The sequence below is a fragment of the Hyla sarda genome, chromosome 4 (assembly GCF_029499605.1).
Source record: "Hyla sarda isolate aHylSar1 chromosome 4, aHylSar1.hap1, whole genome shotgun sequence".
NCBI classification, from domain to species: Eukaryota; Metazoa; Chordata; class Amphibia; order Anura; family Hylidae; genus Hyla; species Hyla sarda.
In genome coordinates this window covers 395,305,052-395,331,072 of record NC_079192.1, presented here as the reverse complement: position 1 = coordinate 395,331,072, position 26,021 = coordinate 395,305,052, and the positions used below count along the sequence as shown (strand labels likewise).

The window sequence follows — 26,021 nt, the reverse complement described above, 5'->3', positions numbered from 1 at the left end:
ATTTGCACAATTTGAATAAAATAGCACACTTTTTTTTTTTTTGGCTGAGATTTTGGGAACAACACAGCAAAAACAGAAAAAAAGCAATAAAAAAGGCAAATGTGTGAACACAGCCTCAGGCGAAGTGTATAACTTTGATATATTCAGATCCCATAGAGAAAGCAGCAGCAGTATACAGATAGAGCTGGATAGGAGGTGTATAACTACTATATATCCTGATCCCATAGAGATAGCAGCAGTATACAGATACAGCTGGAGGAGATGTGTACAACTACTATATATCCTGATCCCATAGAGATAACAGCAGGAGTATACAGATAGAGCTGGATGGGAGGTGTATAACTACTATATATATCCTGATCCCATAGAGATAGCAGCAGCAGTATACAGATAGAGATGGGAGGGGTATAACTGCTATATATATATATATATATATATATATATATATATATATATATATATCCTGATCCCATAGAGATAGCAGCAGCAGTATACAGATAGAGATGGGAGGGGTATAACTACTATATATATATATATATATATATATATATATATATCCTGATCCCATAGAGATAGCAGCAGCAGTATACAGATAGAGATGGGAGGGGTATAACTGCTATATATATATATATATATATATATATATATCCTGATCCCATAGAGATAGCAGCAGCAGTATACAGATAGAGATGGGAGGGGTATAACTACTATATATATATATATATATATATATATATATATATATATATATCATGATCCCATAGAGATAGCAGCAGTATACAGATAGAGCTGGGAGGGGAGAGGTCTGTGAGCTATTAGTAGGAGCGATCTGATTGGTGATGTCATCCTGTAGTTCACGGGAAGTGAAGGACTGACCACTTCCTCTGTCACATTAAGCTCTGCGATTTTCTGTTGGGTCAGACTGGTGACCACATTACTCAGTTACAACAATAAAACACATGGATGAAGCTGTGCTGGAATGAAACAGATGACGCTGTAGGACTAGTGATGGTGAATGTGCATGATATGGGAATAAGAGGGAAAACCTAGAGTGCTTCCTTGAATTTTGGCAATTATAGTGTTGTCTAGATTAAACAGTCAGCCTCACCCCAGCCAAAAATGGCTGATAACAGGGAACAATATATTATTATTATTATTATTATATTTTCTCTCTCTTTCAGTCAGTAGTCATTCAGCTGTGTTAATAAGCTCTGTAAGGAAGCTAAAGGGGTCAGCTCCTGTCCTGCACCGTACAGGGGTGGCATCCTGCCACCTTTTCCTTGGCACGACTTGATGGTCCTTTTAATGTCCTGAGCTTTAGCCCTAGAAAATGACTCTTCCGAGCTCAAAAAGCACCTGAAAAATATCAAAGAGGTGGATGAGAGAACGTATGTCTGTAACGTATACTATTTAAATCAGTGTTTTCCAAACAGTGTGCCTCCAGCTGTTGCAAAACTACAACTCCCAGCATGCCCGGACAGCCTTCGGCTGTCCGGGCATGCTGGGAGTTGTAGTTTTGCAACAGCTGGAGGCACACTGGCTGGGAAACATTGCCTTAGATAGCTCAATGTTCTTCATCTGACAGCTATTCCTTCCAATACACAAGCATACTCAGCATGGATAAACATGTATGTATTCTCAATAGGGAAAGCAGAATAAGCCTCTGCCAGACACCTCTGGCAGCGGCTTATATCCTGCAGGAAATCCAACTACTTGATCCCCCCCCCTCCATGGACAACAGTGATCAGGAGACAGTTGGGGCACCCCTATCAGGATACATGATGGTCTGGTCCTGCTAAAATTGTCAGGTTGGACCACGAGAAGAGAAGGGTTGATGCCTGTATAGATAAGAGCAATGTTGGTCGTACCCACTGTTTTCAATGAAAGACTTAAAGGGGTATTCCAGTAAAAAAAAAACAAAAAAAGAAAAACAGATTTGTAAATTACTTCTATAAAAAAAAAACTTAATCCTTCCAGTACTTATCAGCTGCTGAAGTTGAGTTGTTCTTTTCTATCTGACCACAGTGCTCTCTGCTGACACCTCTGTCTGTCTCAGGAACTGTCCAGAGTAGGAGCAATTCCCCATAGCAAACCTCTCCTGCTCTGTACAGTTCCTGATACAGAAAGAGGTGTCAGCAGAGAGCACTGTTGTCAGACAGAAAAGAACAACTCAACTTCAGCAGCTGCTAAGTACTAGAAGGATTAAGATTTTTTAATAGAGGTAATTTACAAATCTATTTAACGTTCTGGAGCCAGTTGATCTGAAAATAATATATATTTTTTTTTTTTACTAGAATACTCCTTTAAGTGTAAGTGGGTGTTAACCACCATTGAGAATGCATGGACAGTCAAACAAACTGAGCGTGCATGTGTATAGAGGGGGGTGTCATAAGGAATAGCTAAGCATATGGAGAGTGGATAGGCAGGTGTATGTAGCAGATCCGGAACTTTACCTCAATGGTAATAAGAATAACAATCATCCATTCTAGCCGCAGGCCGTGTTTTTCAGTCAGGTGATTCCGCATCAGATCCGTCAGTTCTGTACAGTGCTGCAGTTTTTCATTAATCACCTAAAATGTATTAGAGCAGTTGAAATGATATTTAAATTTTTTTTTTTTACTTCCTTGCCTTTTTAAAAGCCATAACTCTTTTAATTACTTTAGTTTTAGACCCTATCCGCAGGAGTGTCTGATCCCGGGGGTCCGACCGCTGGGACCCCCTGAGATCTCCCGTACGGGGACCTGGCATTGCCACGGCTCTGTGCGGCTACTGTGCATGTCATCAACCTCACTGAGGTCGACGACACGTCTCCTCCATATAACTCTATGGGAGAGGCGGGGATGCACGAACTCTGAATCCCCGCCTTTCCTATAGAGATACATGTAGGGGACGTGTCGACCTTGGCGTCATGCTGCGACCGACACGCCTCCTGCATGGGAGAGCTGCGGCCCCGTTCTGACCCCCTGCGATCAGACACTTATCCCCTTTGCTAAAGATAGGGGATGAGTGTCTAGAGCTGCAGATCTCCTTTAATAGGCATAAATCAGGGCTTGTTTACTGCGGGACAAATGGTGATTTATACTAAAACTATTTGTTTTACCCAAAACTAAAAAAAAAAAAAAATTATGGGCTAAAATATAAAAAAAAAATAAAAAAAAAATAGAAAAAACAATTAGCAATTTTTGGCGGGTTTTGTTTTTACACGGTACAGTAAAATGACACTTTATCTTTATTCTGTAAGTAGATTATGATGATACCCAATATATACCGTATATATAGCGTTTGTTCTATTTTATTATTTTAAAAAAAGTGTGTAAAAAAAAGACTAAGAAAAAATATAAAAAACCTGCCCTAATCTGATCCCCATAACTATTATATAAACATATTTTCCGTCTATAGGACTGTGTTTTTTTTTTTTTTACACTTTTCAAGCCCCCCATAAGGGGACTTTTATAAGCAATAATTGGATTGCTTATACCAGTGTTTCCCAACCAGGGTGCAAAACAACAGCTGTTCCAACTGCCGGAGGCACCCTGGTAGGTTAACATTGGCTTATACTGATCATAAGCATTGCATAGCATTGATCAGTCAGATCTATGCTCTCCTAGAGCAGTCTGTCATAGGGGACTTTTATAAGCAATCATTGGATTGCTTATACAAGTTTTTCCCAACCAAGGTGCCCTCAACTGTTGCAAAACCAAAACTCTCAGCATGCCCGAACAGGCAAAGGCTGTCCGTGCATGCTGGGAGTTGTAGTTTTGCAACAGCTAGAGGAACCCTGGTTGGAAGACACTGGCTTACACTGATCAATCATATACTATTGCATAGCATTGATCAATTAGATCTACAATCTCCTAGTACAGTCTGCCTGGGACAGGATGTATAAGCTGATATGGCCGGCCCGGAGGCCTTCAGAAGGTGGCGGAATTGATTTTCGGATAAAACACATCTGAATAAAAGGTCATTTATAGGATTAAAAATAATCGCACCTTGACCCTACGATTTATGCTGAGGAATTGACAAGTCTTATCATAGAGGTGCTCGAGATTTTCTCTGTCCCAGTAGAAATCAGGAGTGAGGAGAAGATCCGAGCTCAGGTTTATACGATGTCTAAAATAACCAAGAGATTGAAACAATGGTATTACTCGTGCCGCCATATTGAGGTGTATGATGGATTTTGTCACAAAGAGGATATGCATATGCAGCACACACATACAGTGCCCTCAGAACAAACTGGATAAGAAAATTATGTTACATAGATTATGCTACCGTACACAAGACTAAAGGCCCCATAAATGACACATAAATAACACCGCCATACAGTGTAATAATGCCACTATAATATCATCTTTATTTATTCATGCTGTGTACTGATTCATGTTAGAATTGTACTCAGGGACGTAACTACCATTAATAGGGTCCAATAAAAAAAAAAATCACTTGGCCTCCAACCTACCGCAAAACACCCCAATGGCGGTAGAATTTAATGACATATAATATCATATTGGGGGGGGGGGGATACATAATCAAATTTGTCTGAAATCGGTCAAGCTGAAGGGGATGACTACCCGCTTGATCAGTTCTAGATAGTCCAAAATTGCAAATGTTGTACCGCTCACTCGTGCTGCAATGCACCGATCCACCTGTGCACGGTCGCGCCGGTCCGGCCCTTGGCTTAATAGACAAACATGGAGAAAGTATTGCGTCCGGCACCAAGGTTGCAGGTAAAACCAGAGCTTGTTTTATTAAATTCTTGGACAAAGGTCACATACAGAGATCAACATACAGAGTATCTGACGCGTTTCGCACCTAGGTGCTTAATCGTTAGTCTACGATTAAGCAACTACGTGCGAAATGCGTCAGACACTGTCTCTGTATGTGATCTTTGTCCAAGAATTTTATAAAGCAAGCTCTGGTTTTACCTGCAACCTTGGTGCCGGACGCAATACTTTCCCCAGTTCTAGATTGTGTGTTCATGGCAGTAATGCAGTTTAGTCTGTTTTACAATACAGGAATTTGCGGTGTTTGCGTGCCGCGTTTGCATAGTTCTGTGCTTGGCTGTACCTCACGTTTGTGTACATGACATTACTCTTCGAGATGCGACATATCGTTGCCACTGCATTTGCGCGTCACATTTGTGCGCATGCACACAGCATCCCTCTTTGAGAACTGGCATATTGTTGCCGCCAAGATTGCGTGCATGCACACCACATCTCCCTTCAAGAACCGACATATTGTTGCCTCCGTTTACACGCCACGTTTGTGAGCATGCTCCTGACATCTCTCTTTGAGAACCGAAATATTGTTGCCACTGCGATTGCGTGCCACGTTTGAGCGCATGCTCGCGACATCTCTCTCCAAGAAACGACATGTTGTAAAACGAACATTGTTATTCCATCTCTTGAAGTGAGAACCTCCAGCAATGCTTCGATTAAGGCTGCATTCACACCACGTTTTTGCAATACAGTTCCCCTATAAGTTTTCTATGGGAAAACCGTACGGAACTGTATTGAAAACCGTACGCATTGACTCTCCATTGAAAACCGTATGCCAAAAGATGCATCAGGTTGTGTCCGTTTTGCATTCTGTAAGGTTTTGTCAGTTTTTTTCCCCCGTACCCAAATCTGTAATCTACCACGGTTTTTGGTCCGGGTGAAAAACTGTATTAAACCGTATACTTTTTTTTAAACATGGGAGTCAATGGGAACCATACAGAACTGTATGTGTGTACGGTTCCATCTCATTTTCACCATACCGTTTTTGACTTTGCACAATTTTTTTTTCTTAGAATTTCAATCAAACAAGTGAAACTTTATTCAAAATAGAGTGAAAAGTTAACAGCATATACGTTTTTTTCTTAAAAAACGGATGCAACCGGACATCATTTTTCAAACCTTATACGGTTTTTAACTGTATACAGGTTAAAATTTGTACGCACGTTTTGATACAGTTTAGTCAGGTTTTGAGGAATCAGTTTTTCATCAAAAACCTGATACGGGAACTGTATTGCAAAAACGTGGTGTGAACCCAACCTAAGTAAAAGCAATCTATGAACAAATAGTTGGAAAAAAAATGTGCGGCGAACAATCTGAAGAATCTCATCAAGAAAGGGCACATATGGGGAGATTTATCCAAACCTGTCCAGAGGAAAAGCTGCAGAGTTGCCCATAGCAACCAATCAGATCGCTTCTTTCACTTTTGAAAAGGCCTGTGAAAAATTGGTTGCTATGGACAATTTAGCAACTGTTCCTCTAAATAGGTTTGGATAAATCTCCCCCCATAGACTTCAACAAATTAAAATGGTCATCCTGTTCACCCACACTAGACCCAATACACCGGGCTATAGTGCGGGTGAACAGGAGACCATACAGGGGTCCCTGACTAAGGGTGTGTTCACACCACGATTTAGCAATACAGTTCCCATATACGTTTTCAATGTGAAAACCGTATGGAACCGTATTGAAAACCGTATGCATTGACTCTCCATTGAAAACCGTACGCCAAAAGATGCATCAGGTTGTGTCCATTTTGCATCTTGTACGGTTTTGTCTGTTTTTTTTTCCCCGTACCCAAAACTGCAACCTACCACCGTTTTTGGTCCGGGTGAAAAACCGTATGGAAACCATACACTTTTTTTTTAACATAATAGTCAATGGGAACAATACAGAACCGTATGTCTGTACGGTTCCATCCGGTTTTCACCATATGGTTTTTGACTTTGCACAGTTTTTTTTCTTGGAATTTCAATCAAACAAGTGAAACTTTATTCATAATGGAGTGAAAAGTTAAAAACGTGTACGTTTTTTTTCTTTAAAAAAAACGGATGCAACCGGACATTTTTTAAACCGTATACGGGTTAAAATTTGTACACACGTTTTGATACGGTTTAGTCAGGTTTTGAGGAATCCGTTTTCATCCAAAAACCTGATACAGGAACTGTATTGCAAAAACGTGGTGTGAACGCAGCCTAAGATACGTACCTGCAGTTTGGAGGTCGGCTTCTTTATTCAGAGAATTGCGCACAGGACGCGGGCCCACCAAGTGAATTTGAATATTCATGGGCGCTGGTCACGTGAGCGCTTGCGCTCACGTGACCAGCACCCATGAATATTCAAATTCACCCTGCGGACCCGCCTCCTGCGCAATTCACTGAAGAAAGAAGCATGATTTCGGAGGGACACCACTCTGGGCTGCAGGTACGTATCTCAGTCAGAGACCCCGCATTGGTCTCCTGTTCACCCGCACTATAGCCCGGGTTTAGTGTGGGTGAACGGGATGACTGTTTTCCTTTAAAAAAAGAGCTTGTAAAAGGAAAAAAAATGCTGACGTGAGGTCTACTGTTCAAGGAACTGCTAGTATATTTTTTTTAGGTAATGTTCACATGGGCGGGTTTACAGCAAGCTTCCCACTGTGAGTTTGAGCTTCAGAGGATTTCCCACAATAAAAAAATGCAAAGTAGACCCCAGATTAATGCTATCTGCTGAGAAAAAACAGCAATTTTGCAGCCTGAAACTTGCCATAAACCTGCCTGTGTGAATGTAGCTTTTAGGCTGGAATTCCACTTGTTTTTTTTGGGGGGGGGGGGGAAACACCAAGAAAAACGCCAATTCTGCCGCATGGTGTTTTTTTCGGCCAAAAAAACACTGCGGCCAGATAATTGCTGTAAATCAATGAAAAAACGCAAAATTCTTTTTCCACTTTGCATTTTCCAGTTTGCCATTTTTGTTTTTATCCTTTTGCCGTTTTTCCCTTCTTTTTCCGCTCCTTGGTGGTTTTGCAAAATCGCAGCATGTTGATCCTATGGCTTTTTTGTCCTGAAATCGTGGCGTTTTTCTCCCATAGTAGTCTATGGCAGTAAAAAAACGCCAAGAAAAATGCCATGTGGGTTTTAACTTTGGCGTTTTGCAGGCGGTTTTTATTCTTTTTTGAAGTGATGGAGATACCTTTTTTTTTAAATAAAATTTCGTAGAGTATCATTAAAAAAAGAATAATTAAAAAGATACAGTAGTGGGGGTGATAGTGGGGGTGATAGTTCCCCATGGATACAATATTCCTTTAGTGCACAGAATGGCTGTCGCTTTTACCTTAGTGCAAACAGCTCCCCAATTTTCTGCATGACGTCATCGTGGGACAGTTTCAGTTTTTGCCTGGCTTTCAGCCTCTGCAATGTAAAGATAATAGATTTTAGGAGCAGAGATAAAACATGAGGTAAACCAACACTGGGGAAAATACCACAAGACAATTCCAGTTGCCGTTGCGCCCCCTTCCCATAGACTTTCATTGAGGGCCGTGATGTCACGAGGGGCGGCCCTGAACACGGAAGCCCGCACACAGCGTTCGGAACAATAAACTTCTGGACACTGGGAAGCGGAGCTCCGGAAGCAGAGCAGCGGAGTACCCCTTTAACAGAATTTCCTAGTGTCATTTTTCTCTCAAAAATTCTCTTGAGTCCTGTTGTTTTCAATGGGATTCTTTTGGTGGATGAATTTCTGAGGTGGAAAGCTCCGCTGCTGAAATTTGAAGTGTGCACAGTGGAATCCCAATGACAGCAATGACAAGCGGAATTTCTCGCCTCGGTAGTTCTTGGACCCCGACGGATTTGCAGGCAGAAAATTCACAACATAAAACAGCAACAGCAAAGTGGATGAGACTCTAACAAATTTCATCTACACATTACAGAACATTTCTACCTCGAAATTGATCTGCAGTGCAGATTTTTATATCTGTCGATTTTTTCAGTGTGGAAAGTGCAAAGACTGTTTTTTCATTTTTTTTTTTTTAAACTTCCAAAGTCCAGATTAAGGGGGTACTCCAATTGAAAAAAAAACATTTTCAAATCAACTGGTTCCAGAAAGTTAAGAAGATTGGCAAATGATTTCTATTAAATAATCTTAATCCTTCCAGTACTTATCAGCTGCTATATGCTCCAGAGAAAGTTGTGTAGTTCTTTTCAGTCTGATTACAGTGCTCTCTGCTGACACCTCTGTTCATGTCAGGAACTGTCCAGAGCAGGAACAAATCCCCATAGCAAACCTCTCCTGCTCTGGACTGGACAGTTCCTGACATGAACAGAGGTGTCAGCAGAGATCAGAGGTGTAATCAGACTGAAAAGAACTACACAACTTCCTGTGGATCATACAGTGGCTGATAAGTACTGGAAGGATTAAGATCTGTTAAAAGAAGTGATTTACAAATCTGTTTCACTTTCTGGAACAAGTTGATTTAAAAGAAAAAAAATTATTTTTCCACCAGAGTACCCAAAATACTCTCACCTATTGATTTTCTGCTCCCCAGGTCCTCTGCAAGTCTCTGTACTCCGGCATCCAGCGATGCTATAGTCACATGACTGCTGCAGCAGTAACATTGGGTGGATATGTCATCACTGGTGGCCGACAAGCAGAGACCAATTAATCTATGTTCACACCTCGGAATTTCCAAGCGGAATTCCGCATTGGAATTCTGCACGGAGATTCCGCTACAGCAGAGTCCCGTTGAATTCAACGGGATTCTCCTGCACTGTGCACAAGGCGGAATTTCTGCGCCAGATATATCTGGTGTGAAAACTCTGAATTCTGTGCACAGAATGCATAGCTGTCTATGAGACAGCGCATTCCCGTGTGGTCCCATTCTCCGGAATGTCCGCAGAGAGATTTTCTGAGCGGACATTCCGAAGTGTGAACATAGCCTTAGGGACCAGGGCAGCAATGCCAGGGAAGCGGCAGAAGATTAGTAAGTGTTTTTTTTTTTTGTTTGTTTTTTTTACCAGCAGGTTCTGCAGTAAAATCTGCACCAAAATCAACACAACTTGGTGCCAATTTGTCTGCGGGTTCCTGCGTATTTGCTGCTGTAAATTCCTGTAGCAAATTCAGTGTGCAACAATAATAGTCCCACAAACGATTATCAAATTATCAAGCAAATTACATGACGCATTGCTTGGGGGTTGTGGGGGCGATCGATCATGTGACCACCAGGAGTCATGCTGCAAACTTGGTGAGTATTGTAAGTGCATCAATGACTTACCTCTGGAATGGACTGGATAGACTCAACAAAGGTATCCAGAGTCGACTCCCACATCGCCAGCTTCACTGCAAGACACATCAGTCAGTCAATGCTCAATAACACAACACGTCCATGGGCCAGGTTGTTAAAGGGGTTATCCAGGAAAAAACATTTTTTTTATATATCAACAGATTTGTAAATTACTTCTATTAAAAAAATCTTACCCTTTCAGTACTTATGAGCTGCTGAAGTTGAGTTTTTCTTTTCTAAGTGCTCTCTGATGACACGTGTCTCGGGAACTGTCCAGAGTAGAAGCAAATCCCCATAGCAAACCTATTCTACTCTGTGCAGTTCCCGAGACAAGCAGAGATGTCAGCAGAGAGCACTGTTGCCAGACAGAAAATAATTTTTTATTTTGAAAAGATTTTTTCATAGAAGTAATTTACAAATCTGTTTAACTTTCTGGAGCCAGTTGATGTATAAAAAAAAGTTTTTTCCTGAATAACCCCTTTAAAGTAGCACAGAAGTTGCCCATGGCTAAGTAGCAGACCAAAGAAAACCAAAATATTAGCGCCCTAAGGTCAATAGGATTAAAGGGGTACTCCGCCCCTAGACATCTTATCCCCTATCCAAACCTGCCACTGGGGACCCCCATGATCTCCCTGCGGCACCCCAGACAACGGGTGCACGGAGCGAACTTCGCTCCATGTCAGATGACTGGCAATGCCCGCTCGTGATGTCACGGCCACGCCCCCCTCAAAGCAAGTCTCTGGGAGGCGGCGTCACGAGCCTCCGCCCCGCATTGCCAGTCATCTGACACGGAGCGAAGTTCGCTCCGTGCACCGGATGTCTGGGGTGCCGCAGCTGAGATCGCAGGGGTCCCATGCAGCGGGACCCCCCACGATCAGATATCTTAAGATGGGACTCACCAGACAGACAAAGTGCATTGGAGAAGGCAAACTTCTGTAGAATGAGCTCATCCGCCTCCAGCTGGGAATCCAGCACAATTTCTCCTTTCACAAGTCTCGTGTGGCCCCTGAGAAAAGAAAAAGAGAAATGATATTTTATTACTATACCATATGTGTATGTTCCTTTGTGTATTATGAGTAGGACAAGCCGGGTATATAAAGTCTTGCAAAAATAAAGCTTACTCTCCAAAGCTATAGTTTATCTCTTCATTCTCCCAGTGGACCAGCGCCACCTCGTACGGCTGGATTTCATGACGCTCCAGTATTTGCATCACATGTTTCATCTGGAAACGGCAAATTCACAGAAGGTATTTAAAGGACACGACAGGAGATTTATGGAATTAAAGGGGTATTCCAGGAAAAAACTTTTTTTTATCTATCAACTGGCTCCAGAAAGTTAAACAGATTAGTCAATTACTTGTATAAAAAAAATCTTAATCCTTCCAATAATTATCAGCTGCTGAAGTTGAGTTGTTCTTTTCTGGCTGACAACAGTGCTCTCTGCTGACATCTCTGCTTGTCTCGGGAACTGCACTGAGTAGAAGAGGTTTGCTATGGGGATTTGCTTCTACTCTGTACAGTTCCCGAGACAGGTGTCATCAGAGAGCACTTAGACAGAAAAGAACAACTCAACTTCAGCAGCTCATAGGTACTGAAAGGATTAAGATTTTTTAATAGAAGTAACTTACAAATCTGTTTAACTTCCACAGGAGTACCCCTTTAAGAACTAATGAGGATCGGGATTAGCAATCTTGGGGGTGCCAGAGGTCAGAAATGTATCAACAATAGGTGTAGAGGTGATAGATGTCATTTGAGGGAAAAATCTCTTTATTGAAAATACAAAACTATACAAGATTACCTGGAGGCGTCCATGCTGCTCTTTTCATGCCCACCGGGGGGCTACTATCCAGTTTTTTCCTGGATAACCCCTTTAAGCTTGCACCATTATCTTTGGCCATTAAAGGGGTACTTAGGAGGAAATGAACTGGTGCCAGAAAGTTATACAGATTTGTAAATTTCTTCAATTTAAAAATCTTAATCCTTGCAGTACTTATCATCTGCTGAATACACCAGAGGGAGTTGTGTAGTTCTTTTCTGTCTACAGTGCTCTCTGCTGCCACCTCTCCAACTTTCCAGAGCAGGAGCGAATCCCCATAGCAAACCTCTCCTGCTCTGGACAGTTCCTGACATGGACAGAGGTGTCAGCAGAGAGCAATGTGGTCAGACTGGAAAGAACTACACAACTTCCTCTGGAGCATACAGCAGCTCATAAGTACTGAAAGGATTAAGATTTTTATATAGAAGTAATTTACAAATCTGTTTAACTTTCTGGAGCCAGTTGATTTAAAAACTGTGTTTTTCCCCTGGAGTACCCCTTTTACAGGGAATCATGACATGCCTTGTTTACAACCAGAAGCTTAAAGCTGCATAGACCCTAATACTCCTCACAGCTGAGAGTTTGTTACAGTGGTAGCTAATCTAGTACAGCATATGGATAGAAACTATTCTGAGGAAAAACTCAAAGATAGAAAAAAAATGAATGTACTTACAGTTTTTTCTTCTATGTTCCAAAACACAACCGCCCCTTCCCTGTAAAAAGAACAGGGTTACAATGAACAATACAAAGGTGTACAAGACACCACACAATATTTCCATACATGAGGGCTTGATTTAGTTAAAGGGATAATCCTATCTCATAAACTGATGGCACTACAATAGCTCTGCATCCCCTTCATTCTCACAATAGGTGAGATAGTAATATTCCTCCATAAAGACCTATGTATCTACTCTATCTATTTCATATATATATTTATAATCTATATCTCATATCTATCTATCTATCTCATATCTATCTATCTATCTATCTATCTCATATCTATCTATCTCATATCTTTCTATCTATCTATCTATCTATCTCATATCTATCTATCTATCTCATATCTATCTATCTATCTATCTCATATCTATCTATCTCATATCTATCTATCTATCTCATATCTATCTATCTATCTATCTATCTCATATCTATCTATCTCATATCTATCTATCTATCTATCTCATATCTATCTATCTATCTCATATCTATCTATCTATCTATCTATCTCATATCTATCTATCTATCTATCTCTCATATCTATCTAATATTTATCTTTTTTATATCTATCTCATATCTATCTATCTCATATCTATCTCATATCTATCTATCTCATATCTATCTCATATCTATCTATCTCATATCTATCTATCTATCTATCTATCTCATATCTATCTATCTCATATCTATCTCATATCTATCTATCTATCTATCTATCTATCTCATATCTATCTATCTCATATCTATCTATCTATCTATCTATCTATCTATCTCATATCTATCTCATATCTATCTCATATCTATCTATCTATCTATCTCATATCTATCTAATATTTATCTTTTTTATATCCATCTATCTCATATGCCACTTCTATACATCTGAATGGTAACAGACTACAAACAAACCCTGTGTTGACAGATCCTGCAGTCATTCTCCCTTTCATTTGTCTCCTATGTCTTAAAGGGGTACTCCACTGCTCAACGTTTGGAACAAACTGTTCCGAAAGTTGGAGCCGGCGCCGGGAGCTTGTGACGTCATAGCCCATAGACCTGCATTGAGGGGGCGGAGCGTGACGTCATGAGGGGACGAGGCTATAACGTCATGAGCTCCCATAGACTTGCTGTCACGCCCCCTCCCATAGACTTGCATTGTGGGGGCGGGGCGTGACATCATGAGGGGGCGGGGCTATGATGTCATGAGCTTCCGACGCAGTCTCCAGCGCTCGGAACAGTTTGTTCCAAGGGTTGAACAGCAGAGTACCCCTTTAATAACATTCATTTGAGCAAGAAGTCAGGAAAAGAATGATGGCATTGTCATTGGAGAACCAGACTACACAGGGATTGCTTGTAGTCTGTTACCATGGAGACACATAGGCCTGTATAGGAGTTATAGGCAGGAACAGTAGGAGACTTCAAATTAAAACTATTTCCAATGTTACTACATTTTATGATTTAGATGCACAAAAAAAGGTTTCTGTCCCTATCCTGGCCATACACTTGCTGCGCTGAGCTCTAACATTCACAGACAGGACTTTGATCGGCTGCTATTTGGATGATGTTGTAACCTGCTGGTAATCTGCTGCCTGCTTTACAAAACCCTTTTCATGGATCCAATTAGGGCAGTGTTACCCAACCAGTGTACCTCCAGCTGTTGCCAAACTACAACTCCTAGCATGCCTGGGCAGTTTTGTAAGGGCTGGGGGTACACTGGTTGGGAAATACTTTATAAGGGTATACAGATGTATGAGCCATCCGACTCCAGCAGCTGTTCCACCATGACAAATCACCTCAGAGGCCCCTGGCAGGAAGTGTTTAGTTTCCAAGCAGTGCCCCCACAGGTAAAATGAGGACAGGTCATCCAGAGCGTGAGATACCCTTGGTAGATGCACTCTACTACGGCCTAGAGAGAGAATCCTGAACAGATAACCCCCCCCCCCCCCCCCCCCGTTAACCCACAATTATCTAATAGGACGTATGAAAATTTTAAAGGGGTACTCCGGTGGAAAACTTTTTTTTTTTTTTAATCAAAGTTAAACAGATTTGTAAATTACTTCTATATAAAAATCTCAATCCTTCCAGTACTTATTAGCTGCTGAATACCACAGAAGAAATTATTTTCTCTTAGGAACACAGAGCTCTCTGCTGACATCACGAGCACAGTGCTCTCTGCTGACATCTCTGTCCATTTTAGGAACTGTCCAGAGAAGGAGAAAATCCCCATAGCAAACATATGCTGCTCTGGATAGTTCCTAAAATGGGCCGAGATGTCAGCAGAGGGCACTGTGGTCATGATGTCAGCAGAGAGCTCTGTGTTCCAAAGAGAAAATAATTTCCTCTGTAGTATTCAGCAGCTAATAAGTACTGGAAGAATTAAGATTTTTTAATAGAAGTAATTTACCAATTATTGATTAAAAAATAAAAATAAAAAAAAATAAAAAAGTTTTTCACCGGAGTACCCCTTTAAGAAAATCTGACAAAAAATCTTAGCAAAATGGCTTTTTAATATATGAATTACCTGAAGAAAAATATCATTCCAGAATCGTGTTCCTTGAAGACATTCTCTCCTCCAACTAGCAGCACATTGGAGGCATCTGTAAGAGATAAACCATAATACAATTATTACAGTACAGTACAGTTTCTTAAAGGGCCAGCATGCGCACAGCCAATTTGTCCTCCATTTATCTCTGCCTAGCACCACCTACTTAAAGGGGTACTCCGGTGGAAAACATTTTTTTTTTTTTTTAAATCAACTGGTGCCAGAAAGTTAAACAGATTTGTAAATTACTTCTAATCATCCTTCCAGTACTTATTACCAACTGTATACTACAGAGGAAGTTCTTTTCTTTTTTATTTTCTTTTCTGTTTGACCACAGTGCTCTCTGGTGAGACCTCTGTCCATGTCAGGAACTGTCCAGTGCAGGAGAAAATCCCCATAGCAAACATATACTGCTCTGGACAGTTCCTAAAATGGACAGCAGAGGTCAGCAGAGTGCAGTGTGGACAGAAAGAAAAGAAATCCTAAAAGAAAATAATTTCCTTTGTAGTATTCAGCAGCTAGCAGAGTAGCATTTATTTGCTATGGGGATTTGCTCCAACTCTAGACAGTTCCTGAGGCAGACAGAGGTGTCAGCAGAGAGCACTGTAGTCAGACAGAAAAGAACAACTCAACTTCAGCAGCTGATTATTACTGGAAGGATTAAGATTTTTTAATAGAAGTAATTTACAAATCTGCATAACTTTTTGGTACCAGTTGATTTAAAAAAAAAAAAAAATGTATTCCACCGGAATACCCCTTTATGGTCTATTCACACGAACAGTATTCTGCACAGATTTGATGTGCAGGATTTTCTGCTGCAGATTTAAATGTAAACTGAATGACTGAACACAGCTTGAAATCCTGTGCATCAAATCTGCGCAGAATACTGTACGTGTGAATAGACCCTTAAAGGGGTATTCAATCCCTAAAAATATATATATGACTTTTCCACAGGATAGGGGATAAATTGAGGGCCGCTGAATGGAGCGGTTTGTTGGCACGTGTTCCATTCATTGTTTATGGGAGCACGAAAAATAGCCATGTTCTCGGGTATCTCCGACACTCCCATAGACAATGAATGGAATGTATGCCGGAACGCCATTCTAATCTTTGGGGAGAGTCGGCAGTCCGTTCTAAATATCCAAACCTATGAGACCCCCCACCCACCCGGGATCAGACACTTATCCCCTTTACTATGGACAGGAAATTGTTTTTTTTTTTAGCACCGGAATACGCCTTTAATGGGGTATTCCAGGAAAAAACTTTTTTTCTTATATCAACTGGCTTCAGAAAGTTAAACAGATTTGTAAATGACTTCTATTAAAAAATCTTAATCCTTTCAATAATAATCAGATGCTGAAGTTGAGTTGTTCTTTTCTGTCTGACAACAGTGCTCTCTGCTGACATCTCTGCTTGTCTCGGGAACTGCACAGTGTAGAAGAGGTTTGCTATGGGGATTTGCTGCTAAACTGGGCGGTTCCGAGACAGGTGTCATCAGAGATCACTTAGACAGAAAAGAACAACCCAACTTCAGCAACTCATAAGTACTGAAAGGATTAAGAATTTTTAATAGAAGTAATTTACAAATCTGTTTAACTTTCTGGAGCCAGTTGATAGATAAAAAAAAGTTTTTTTCCTGGATAACCCCTTTAAGGCCATGTTCACACAACTGAATTTCCAAGCGAAATCCGGCACAAGTTCCATTGTTTTTAATGGGATTCTGCTGCACCTTGCACATGTTTCTGCCGCGGAAATTCTGATTCCGGTGGCATCTATGGAGGTACCACATTTCCGGTCGGCTACTTGCAGAATGTCTGCCCATGTTTTCCACTGTGTGAACATAGCCTAAGTCTGATCCGAATTCCTGTATTTAACCCCTTGACTCCACCTCTGCTTGATCCTCCTTTATCCTATAGGCTAGTGTTTCCCAACCAGTGTACCTCCAGCTGTTGTAAAACTACAACTCTCAGCATGCCCGGACAGCCTTTGGCTGTCCGGGCATGCTGGGAGTTGTAGTTTTACAACAGCTGGAGGCACACTGGTTGGGAAACACTGTGCTTGACCCTGATCCTGACCAGCTTGCCTGATCCCTTGGTGTCTCGCATTGCCCTATCAGTGCTGACACTGCCAAACTTTTACCATGTGTGTCTATGTAAATACACAAAACTAGTCCAATGACTTACCCCGTGGTAAGCTTGGCAGTTCATTGTACCCATGTGATGCCAGATCATGACACAACGTGCCCAGGTGAAACTCGTCCGCCGTTGCAAAAGCAGTGCACTGCATCAGATCCTACAAAAAGAGGAATAAGACAAAGTTAAAATACCGCATACAGAGCATACGCTATATGGCTGTCTATAGCTCCCCTGTAAGTGCATGGCTACATAACTGGGCAGATGTATGATTATGGGAGCTGTATGGCGGCCATATTGCCTGTCACCTAGCTAGACATGGTGGCATTGGCATTTACCACTGGTGGTGGTCTCAGGGTTTAGGGCCCCCCAATGACAGGCGTCCATACACCTTCAACAGCTATTCCTTCTGACCTCCCCAATACTCTCTGCCTAGCGTACATGAGGTTTTTTGGTGGACACAAGCCTCAGGTACCGGGCCGTCGGTGACACTCTCTTCAGCAGGTCGCACACCCGTACCGTTCGCCCTGTCATATGCCTTTTAATGTTTGTATTGAACAAGACCAATTTAACCAATAATGCCACTATTCAGTGCCCATTTAGCGGTCACATACCAGCGCCACACTGGTGCTCTGAAGGGCGTCATCTCACTGTTGATCTGATATAAGTGATTACAGTGCAGTTACATCCGGTGACACAAAAAGGGCCTCTTCTCTGATCAGAGTTGATCTCTTTTCTTATTTATTCATCACAGATTGCTATGATGACTACTTCCAATTCGTCTCTGTACAGTTTGCTGCCCCCATTAGTGTACGATATGGCAGTAGCATGCTTCTTAGTGTCCCGTAGTACTACTGCCCTCCCTAGTGTCCCTATAGTAATGTCCCCTGGGTCCTACAAAGCACAGGTCCCCCTTTTGGGCCCTCAAACAGTTTCAGTGCCCCACTCAGTTATAATGCTCTTAGCCCCCCCCCCCCCCACTTAGTAATGGTGCTACTGTGGTGGCCCAGTACGGGAGTAGTTACCCTGTACCCTTGCTGTCCTGTCAGGCAGCCTCCCTGCAGTGTCCCCTGGGCTCCCCTGGCATCTGTTCTACTGTAATTGTATATTATCCCCTATGTTATGTACATAAGAATGTTGTATCTTTAAGAAAGGTTAACATGTGATCACCAGTTGTCATGTGATTGTTACCCAGGAGGTATCAGTGACCAGGTGACTTAAGGGTGACCAATGGGACCCCACCAGAGTCTCCCCCATAAAAGCCCTGGGAGGAGTCTCTTCTCGCTCTTAGTTCTTGAGTCTTTGCTGAGGAGCAGTGGAGCCTAAGAGTCTGGAGTCATAGGAGCCTCAAGTCAAGTCTACAGCCACAACTACAAGTCTACAAGTAACTACAGTCACAGCTCAGTCTGTCTCCAGTCAAGTCAGTCACTGTCATCTATTATCAAGTCAACATGGCCTGCACTAAATTGTCCAAAACCACTGCAAGTCCCAGCAAGCCCTTAAGGTCTCTGAAGTCACTGGTCTCCTCCGTGGGCCCCGCTACACTGTATAGACTGTACTATCTATCTCTCAGTAAAGCTACCGTTATCCGTAACTTGACGTCAGAGTCATTATTGCCCCCCGTGCCTAGACCAGGATCCAGCGGTATACCTTCAGGTGGTATTGAAGATAAACCATGCCCTGGTGTCACGAATACAAGGGGTTAATGCCATCTGCCCCTAGGGTAACAACATCTGCCCTGCATCTCACACCCTGTTACCACACTCCCTTAGTGCCCTCTTTTAATAATATTGCCTCTTAGTGCTCGCACTGCCTCCTCTCAGCAATAATGCCTTATAGTGCCTACACTCAGTTATGGTGCCCCTTAGTATCTTCACTTATTATTGATGCCACCTCTTCTTAGTATCTGAACCCCCTTAGTATTTGATCTAGTCCCCCTGACTTAGTAATGGCTCCCCCTTAGGCTATGTTCACACAGTTTTTTAGCACATATTTTGATCCATATTCAACTGTGATTTAAAATGTATTAAATATGTGGTATAAAGTGCAAAAATACGTGGCAGAAATTCGAGGCTTCCCTTGGATCTCTGCTATGTATTGCAGGTTTTTTTCCCTCAGGAGAAATATCCTGCGTGAACTGACACTTAGTGTTCCCTAAATTAGTATTGTAGCCAAATAAATAATACAAAATGTAATATTTTCATATTATACAGTCATGGCTGTAAATGTTGGCACCCCTGAAATTTTTCAAGAAAATTAAGTATTTCTCACAGAAAAGGATTGCAGTAACACATGGTTGGCTCTACACATGTTTTTCCCCTTTGTGTGTATTGGAACATAATGTCACCAAACTCCAAAAATGGGATGGACATAATTATTGGCACCCTTTAAAAATTGTGGAAAAATAAAATTGTTTCAAGCATGTGATGCTCCTATAAACTCACCTGGGGTGAGTAACAGGTGTGGGCAATATAAAAATCACACCTGAAAGCAGATAAAAAGGAGAGAAGTTCACTTAGTCTTTGCATTGTGTGTCTGTGTGTGCCACACTAAGCATGGACAACAGAAAGAGGAGAAGAGACCTGTCTGAGGACTTGAGAACCAAAATTGTGGAAAAATATCAACAATCTCAAGGTTACAAGTCGATCTCCAGAGATCTAGATTTGCCTTTGTCCACAGTGCGCAACATTATCAAGAAGTTTGCAACCCATGGCACTGTAGATAATCTCCCTGGGTGTGCACGGAAGAGAAAAATTGATGAAAGGTGTCAACACAGGATAGTCCGGATGGTGGATAAGCAGCCCCAAACAAGTTCCAAAGATATTCAAGCTGTCCTGCAGGCTCAGAGAGCATCAGTGTCAGCGCGAACTATCCGTCGACATTTAAATGAAATGAAACGCTATGGCAGGAGACCCAGGAGGACCCCACTGCTGACACAGAGACATAAAAAAAGCAAGACTACATTTTGCCAAAATCCTTCTGGGAAAACGTCTTGTGGACAGATGAGACCAAGATAGAGCTTTTTGGTATAGCACATCATTCTACTGTTTACCGAAAATGGAATGAGACCTACAAAGAAAAGAACACAGTACCTACAGTGAAATATGGTGGAGGGTCAATTATGTTTTAGGGTTGTTTTGCTGCCTCTGGCACTGGGGGCCTTGAATGTGTACAGCCCAGTGTCAGAAAGCTGGGTTTGCGTCCGAGATCTTGGGTCTTCCAGCAGGACAATGGGGGAGATTTATCAAAACTTGTCCAGAGGAGAAGTTGCTGAGTTGCCCATAGCAACCAATCAGATCGCTTCTTTCAATTCTGAAAAGGCCTCTGAAAATTGAAAGAAGCAATCTGATTGGTTGCTATGGGCAACTCAGCAATTTTTTCTCTGGACAGATTTTGATAAATCTCCCCCAATGACCCCAAACATACGCCAAAAAGCCCCCAGAAATGGATGGCAACAAAGCGCTGGAGAGTTCTGAAGTGGCAGCAATGAGTCCAGATCTAAATCCCATTGAACACCTGTGGAGAGATCTTAAAATTACTGTTGGGAAAAGGCGCCTTCCAATAAGAGAGACCTGGAGCAGTTTGTAAAGGAAGAGTGGTCCAACATTCCGGCTGAGAGGTGTAAGAAGCTTATTGATGGTTATAGGAAGCCACTGATTTCAGTTATTCTTTTCAAAGGGTGTGCAACCAAATATTAAGTTAAGGGTGCCAATAATTTTGTCCAGACCATTTTTGGAGTTTGGTGACATTACGTCCAATTTGCTGTTTTTCCTCCTTTTTTGGTTTAGTTCCAATACACACAAAGGGAATAAACATGTATATAGCAAAACATGTGTATAACTGCAATCCTTTTCTGTGAGAAATACTTCATTTTCTTGAAAAATTTCAGGGGTGCCAACATTTACGGCCATGACTGTATAAGTCCTGAGTCAAGTGGGGTTAAAGGGGTACTCCGGAGGAATAAAATGTTTTCAAATCAACTGGTGCCAAAAAAGCTATACAGGTTTTTAAATTACTTCTAGATAAAAAATCTTAATCCTTCCAGTACTTATCAGCTTATGTATGCTACAGAGAAAGTTTTGTAGTTTTTTTTTCCAGTTTGACCACAGTGCTCTCTGCTGACACCTCTGTCCATGTCAGGAACTGCCAAATCTTCATAGCAAACCCCTACTGTTGTGGACAGTTCCTGACATGAACAGAGGTGGCAGCAGAGAGCATTGTGGTCAGACTGGAAACAGTACACAATTTCCTCCATGGCTTATATCACCTGATAAGTACTGAAAGCTTAAGATTTTTAAATAGAAGTCATTTTCAAATTTACAGTGATCCCTCAACTTACAATGACCTCAACATACAATGGTTTCAACATACAATGGTGTTTTCTGGCCATTGTAACTTGAAACCAGACTCAACATACAATGTACAGACAGTCCAGATCTGCAAAATGTGTCAATGGCCGGAAGAACCGACCAATCAGAATGGGCATTCACTGGTAAACTACTGTATTACTGAAGTGTATGCACTGACTGGCTGTCTGGTAGCGTCCCCTACAGTACAGGGAGGTATAACATGTTCTGTACTCTTTACCTGTGCCAGGGTTAGCTGCTCCTTTGGACACCAGGTGAGGGAGGCTCCATGTTACTTTTTTAGGACACTGTGTGTACTGTACAGGACCCTGAATAAGCTCCTGTCCTCTACATAGACAGTGATTACAGCTCCCAGCAGATCTTTATTACTTTTATATGTAAGGATTTGCTTTATCTATATTAGTTATCTACTTATTTTTGTTTAATCCTCACTTTTTCCTACTTTTGGATGACATTTTGGTGGCTTCAGAACCAATTGGCAGTTTTCTATAGTTATGGTTTCAACATACAATAGTCGTCCTGGAACCAATTAATATTGTAACTTGAGGGACCACTATGTAAAATTTTCTGGTGCCAGTTGATTTGAAATCATTCTTTTTCCTTTGGAATACCCCTTTAAAGGACATCTCCAGTGATAGAACACTTATCTCCTATACACAGGATAGGGGATAAGTGTTTGATGGCGGGGGTCCGACCGATAGGACCTTCCGCTATCTTCCAAACGGGGCCCAGGCATTGCCGCGCTGTGCACCGGCTAATGCGCGTAGCGTCGACCTCACTGAGGTCGATCGGTACGCCCCCTCCCCAAACAGCTCTATGGGAGAGGCAGGGAGGCACGAACGCTGCATCCCTGCCTCTCCCATAGAACTACATGAAGGAGGCGTGTCGGCCACCTCCTGCACGGGAGAGCCACGGCAGGGCCGGTGCCCCGTGCAGGAGATCACATTCGGAACTTCTGCGATCAAACACTTATCCCCTATCCTGTGGACAGGGGATAAGTGTTATATCACTGCAGATGTCCTTTAATAACATCATAGCATCCCCACCGGCCAGCACTGAGATCCCAACCCAGCATCTCATAGGGTGCAGGCCTAAAGTGGTCTGTGGCATATGAGAGCGAGTGATAAAGCAGGGAGCTGTCAGCTCCCCGTTCTGCCATAGTATTCAGGTGTATATGCATGTGGAGGAAGCAGTTGAGAGTGGCGGTCATCTGGAGACTTAGGACATTGGGCCAAAAATCTGGAACATAGCTACCCATCGGCCCATTGTAACATGGCTTCTAGAGGGAGCGTCTTTCTTTGATACCAGGGCCGTCCCTCTGTAAAACCACTAAGGATCCCGACCCAACAAATTTGTTAATGGTTTCCAGTGATAATATAATATACAATATGCCAGTTACCACAGTCTTTGTCAAAGGCAGATTGGATCTGGACGGCTGCTTGGTCCGGGATGACTTTAGCGGCCTCTTGGTGACCGGTCCCTGGACAGTCTGTTTGGATGCCGAGTCTGAATAGAATCTACTTATGGATGATGTCTTCATTGGGACATGACGGTGGCGCCAGCATTTCAAGAAGGAGAAAATGTTCCTAAATGGAGAGGTAGGTGTGCCACCCCGATGTAGGTGCTTTATAGAGAGTGTATTTACAGGAGGTAAAATGCTGGTCCCCGCGAAGAGTCTGCGCTGAAAGTCTATGTTTTGCGGCTTTGTAGTCCGACACATTTGCGTTACAAGAGTTGATGTCTTACGTAGTAGCCCGCTCATGGTAGATCTGGTAGATGGAAGAAAAGACACATATCACAATATTGGGTTAAAGTTAAAGGGGTACTCCGCTGCTCAGTGTTTGGAACAAAATGTTCCGAATGCTTAGAGCCAGCGCCGGGAGCTCGTGACGTCATGCCCCACCCCCTAAATGCAAGTCTATGGGAGGGGGCGTGACTACCGTCACACCCCTCCGATAGACTTGTATTGAGGGGGCGGGGCATGACGTCATGACCCCAAGGATTGGTAGGGGTCCCAGAAGTCCAACCCCCACGGATTCATCGAACATGCTTGAAAATCAGCTACAATCTATCAGTCCAAAGTTCCCTTTTTCTTCCTCACAGAGTGATATCTAGACAGGATGCAACTGTAACAAACGTTCAACTGTGAGAAATATTAGGACTGTACAGGTTTAGTCTTGGAATGTAAACCAGAATATTTCAACAGAATATAGTGAAAATGACGAGGCACTAAAAGTTGCACAATTTTGTTTAATGTTTAAAGGGAACCTGGTATCATTTTCATGCTGCCCAGATCACAAGTCATTGGGATAGTCCCCACCGGCTTCTCCTTACCCCACCAGCCTTTATACTCATGCTGGGGAGTATGCAGGTGTTGGCAGGGGTGGTAAGTATGATTTTTTTATTTATTTATCTTGAGGGGGCAGCTACCTAGAGGGGAGCAACTGTCTACAGGGGGGCTGCTACCTATAGGGGAGCAACTATCTACAGGGGGGGCAACTTTCTACAGTGGGCTTCTCCCCATAGGGGGCAACTATCTACAGGGGGGCTGGTACCTATAGGGGGAAACTATCTACAGGGGGCTGCTACCTATGGTGAGGTGTCCCAGTACCGCATTCTATACGGTACCTATTTATGTATGGGTCCCCATAGCCAGAGTCCCTAGGACGTTAGGGATCCCTGTCATCCAGTCTACCCCTAGTCGCCTCTATTCTAGTGTATAAATCACTAAGTTATTCAAAGGTTAATGTAAATAGAATAACATATGTAAATAAATGGTTAATTACTTGTTTCCATAGCGTTGCAGGACCTGCGGGTGATGTGACTAGGTGAACTCTATGGTATTAAGCTTAAGGACCTTTGGAGACCCTGTGACGTAAGCAATCCCATTACACCATGTAATGGTGAATGGCAGATGTTCGGACCAATCAGATTCGCCCCGCCCCCTGCCCATATAAGGGAGCGGCGGCCATCTTCTCGCTCTCTTGTTCCTGGCAAGCAAGCAAGCAAGCAAGAACTGCGCAGCAATTATCGCAGTGAGTTAGGCCTGAGCCTTGCGGCGACGGCTGAACAATCTAATTATAGAGTGTATCACTTCCCAAACACTCTGCAGCATCACCGGACCTAATAACTCCCCTAAATCCGGACGGATCTGCAAATCTCTCCCTAAATTCAGAGACTGTATATCTAGCTCAAGGTCCGCAACTACTGCCAGTCACTAAGCAACCTAAAGACTGTTTGTATGAGACTGTTACTGTGCCGTGGATATTGCCAGCACTTCAGTAAAAAGTTGTTCAAGTTCAATCTCTTTGTGGACCTTCAGTTATTTTATGCACCTATCGTTACTGGGAAGGGCGGCGATAGGCCGGAACATTGATTCAGCATACCAGCCCTCAGCCTGGCGTCACGGACTCTAGGGTTAACATTAACCCCTTCTATACCTATACCATACCACCACTACCATACACCCCCCAAGGGCTACCACAATGGGGCAACTATATACAGGGGGCTGCCACCTATAGGGGCAACTATCTACAGGGGCTGCTACCTATAGGGGGGCAACTATAGGCAACTATATAGGGAGTTTTCCCTATAGGGGACAACTATTTTACAGGGGGCCTACCTACAGGGGGCAACTATCTCTGAAGGGAAAGGCTCTACCTACAGGGGGAAGCTATCTAGGTAGCCTACTTACTTGGGCACCTGTGTAATGGGGGAAACTATAGGAAGGGATTTGTCTACCCAACAGAGCGACCCAACTATCTAATGGGCAGAGGGGACCTAGCTACTCCTTCCCCAACCCACTTATCTACCCACTCAACTGTGTGGGGCACTAAGGGGGGCATTTCTTGGGCCATTGTAGGTCTTGTAAAAGGACGGAGCTTCAAATGTTTTTATCTTCTGCAAAGACGAGTTTTAGCTGGAAAAAAATCATTATGACGGTTTGAGCCGGATGGAGAAGAATTGCACTGTAATCACTTACATTGTGCTTATGATAGTGGTTGTTGACAGTCTTATATGCCAGGGAGACTATGGGTATATGGGTATATAAGGCTGGCATACAATGTTATAGGAGTTTTTCTGGTTTTAGGCTACCAGAAAACAGTATTACAGAAAGATTAGGCAGTCAGCTGGGGGAGGGGGACAGTGAACCTATTTTGAATACTTAAAAGGCATGTCAACATGTCACTACTGAACGACCTTGTGCTCTCCTGTGCTAAACCTCAATGAGATTCCACAGTAAATTCTCCACCTACAATCCATACAGGACAAGATAAAATACATTCATCACCCTATACGGTACCCTAGGGACTCGAACCCGCGACCTTCACCCCCACAAGACGCAGCACAGCGCTTACCTGCATGAGGGGAAACCACGCCCACACCCTGGATCTCGTTAGCCCCGCCCCTCTCCACTCCTCGTTG

General features: G+C 42.7%; 1 protein-coding gene across 1 annotated transcript; it reads right to left on the bottom strand.

Annotated features, from left to right (window-relative positions):
- Nucleotides 1-755: 755 nt before the first annotated feature.
- Nucleotides 756-26,005, bottom strand: RMND1 (required for meiotic nuclear division 1 homolog). The gene is made up of 12 exons (XM_056517235.1): nucleotides 25,955-26,005; nucleotides 22,996-23,365; nucleotides 17,281-17,389; nucleotides 15,077-15,152; nucleotides 12,518-12,557; nucleotides 11,151-11,251; nucleotides 10,929-11,035; nucleotides 10,021-10,085; nucleotides 8,085-8,161; nucleotides 3,990-4,110; nucleotides 2,454-2,570; nucleotides 756-1,356 (listed from the first exon to the last, which is right to left on the bottom strand). Exons 2-12 carry the CDS (start codon nucleotides 23,356-23,358, stop codon nucleotides 1,324-1,326), a joined length of 1,209 nt encoding a protein of 402 aa, XP_056373210.1. The 5' UTR covers nucleotides 23,359-23,365; nucleotides 25,955-26,005; the 3' UTR covers nucleotides 756-1,323.
- Nucleotides 26,006-26,021: the final 16 nt, after the last annotated feature.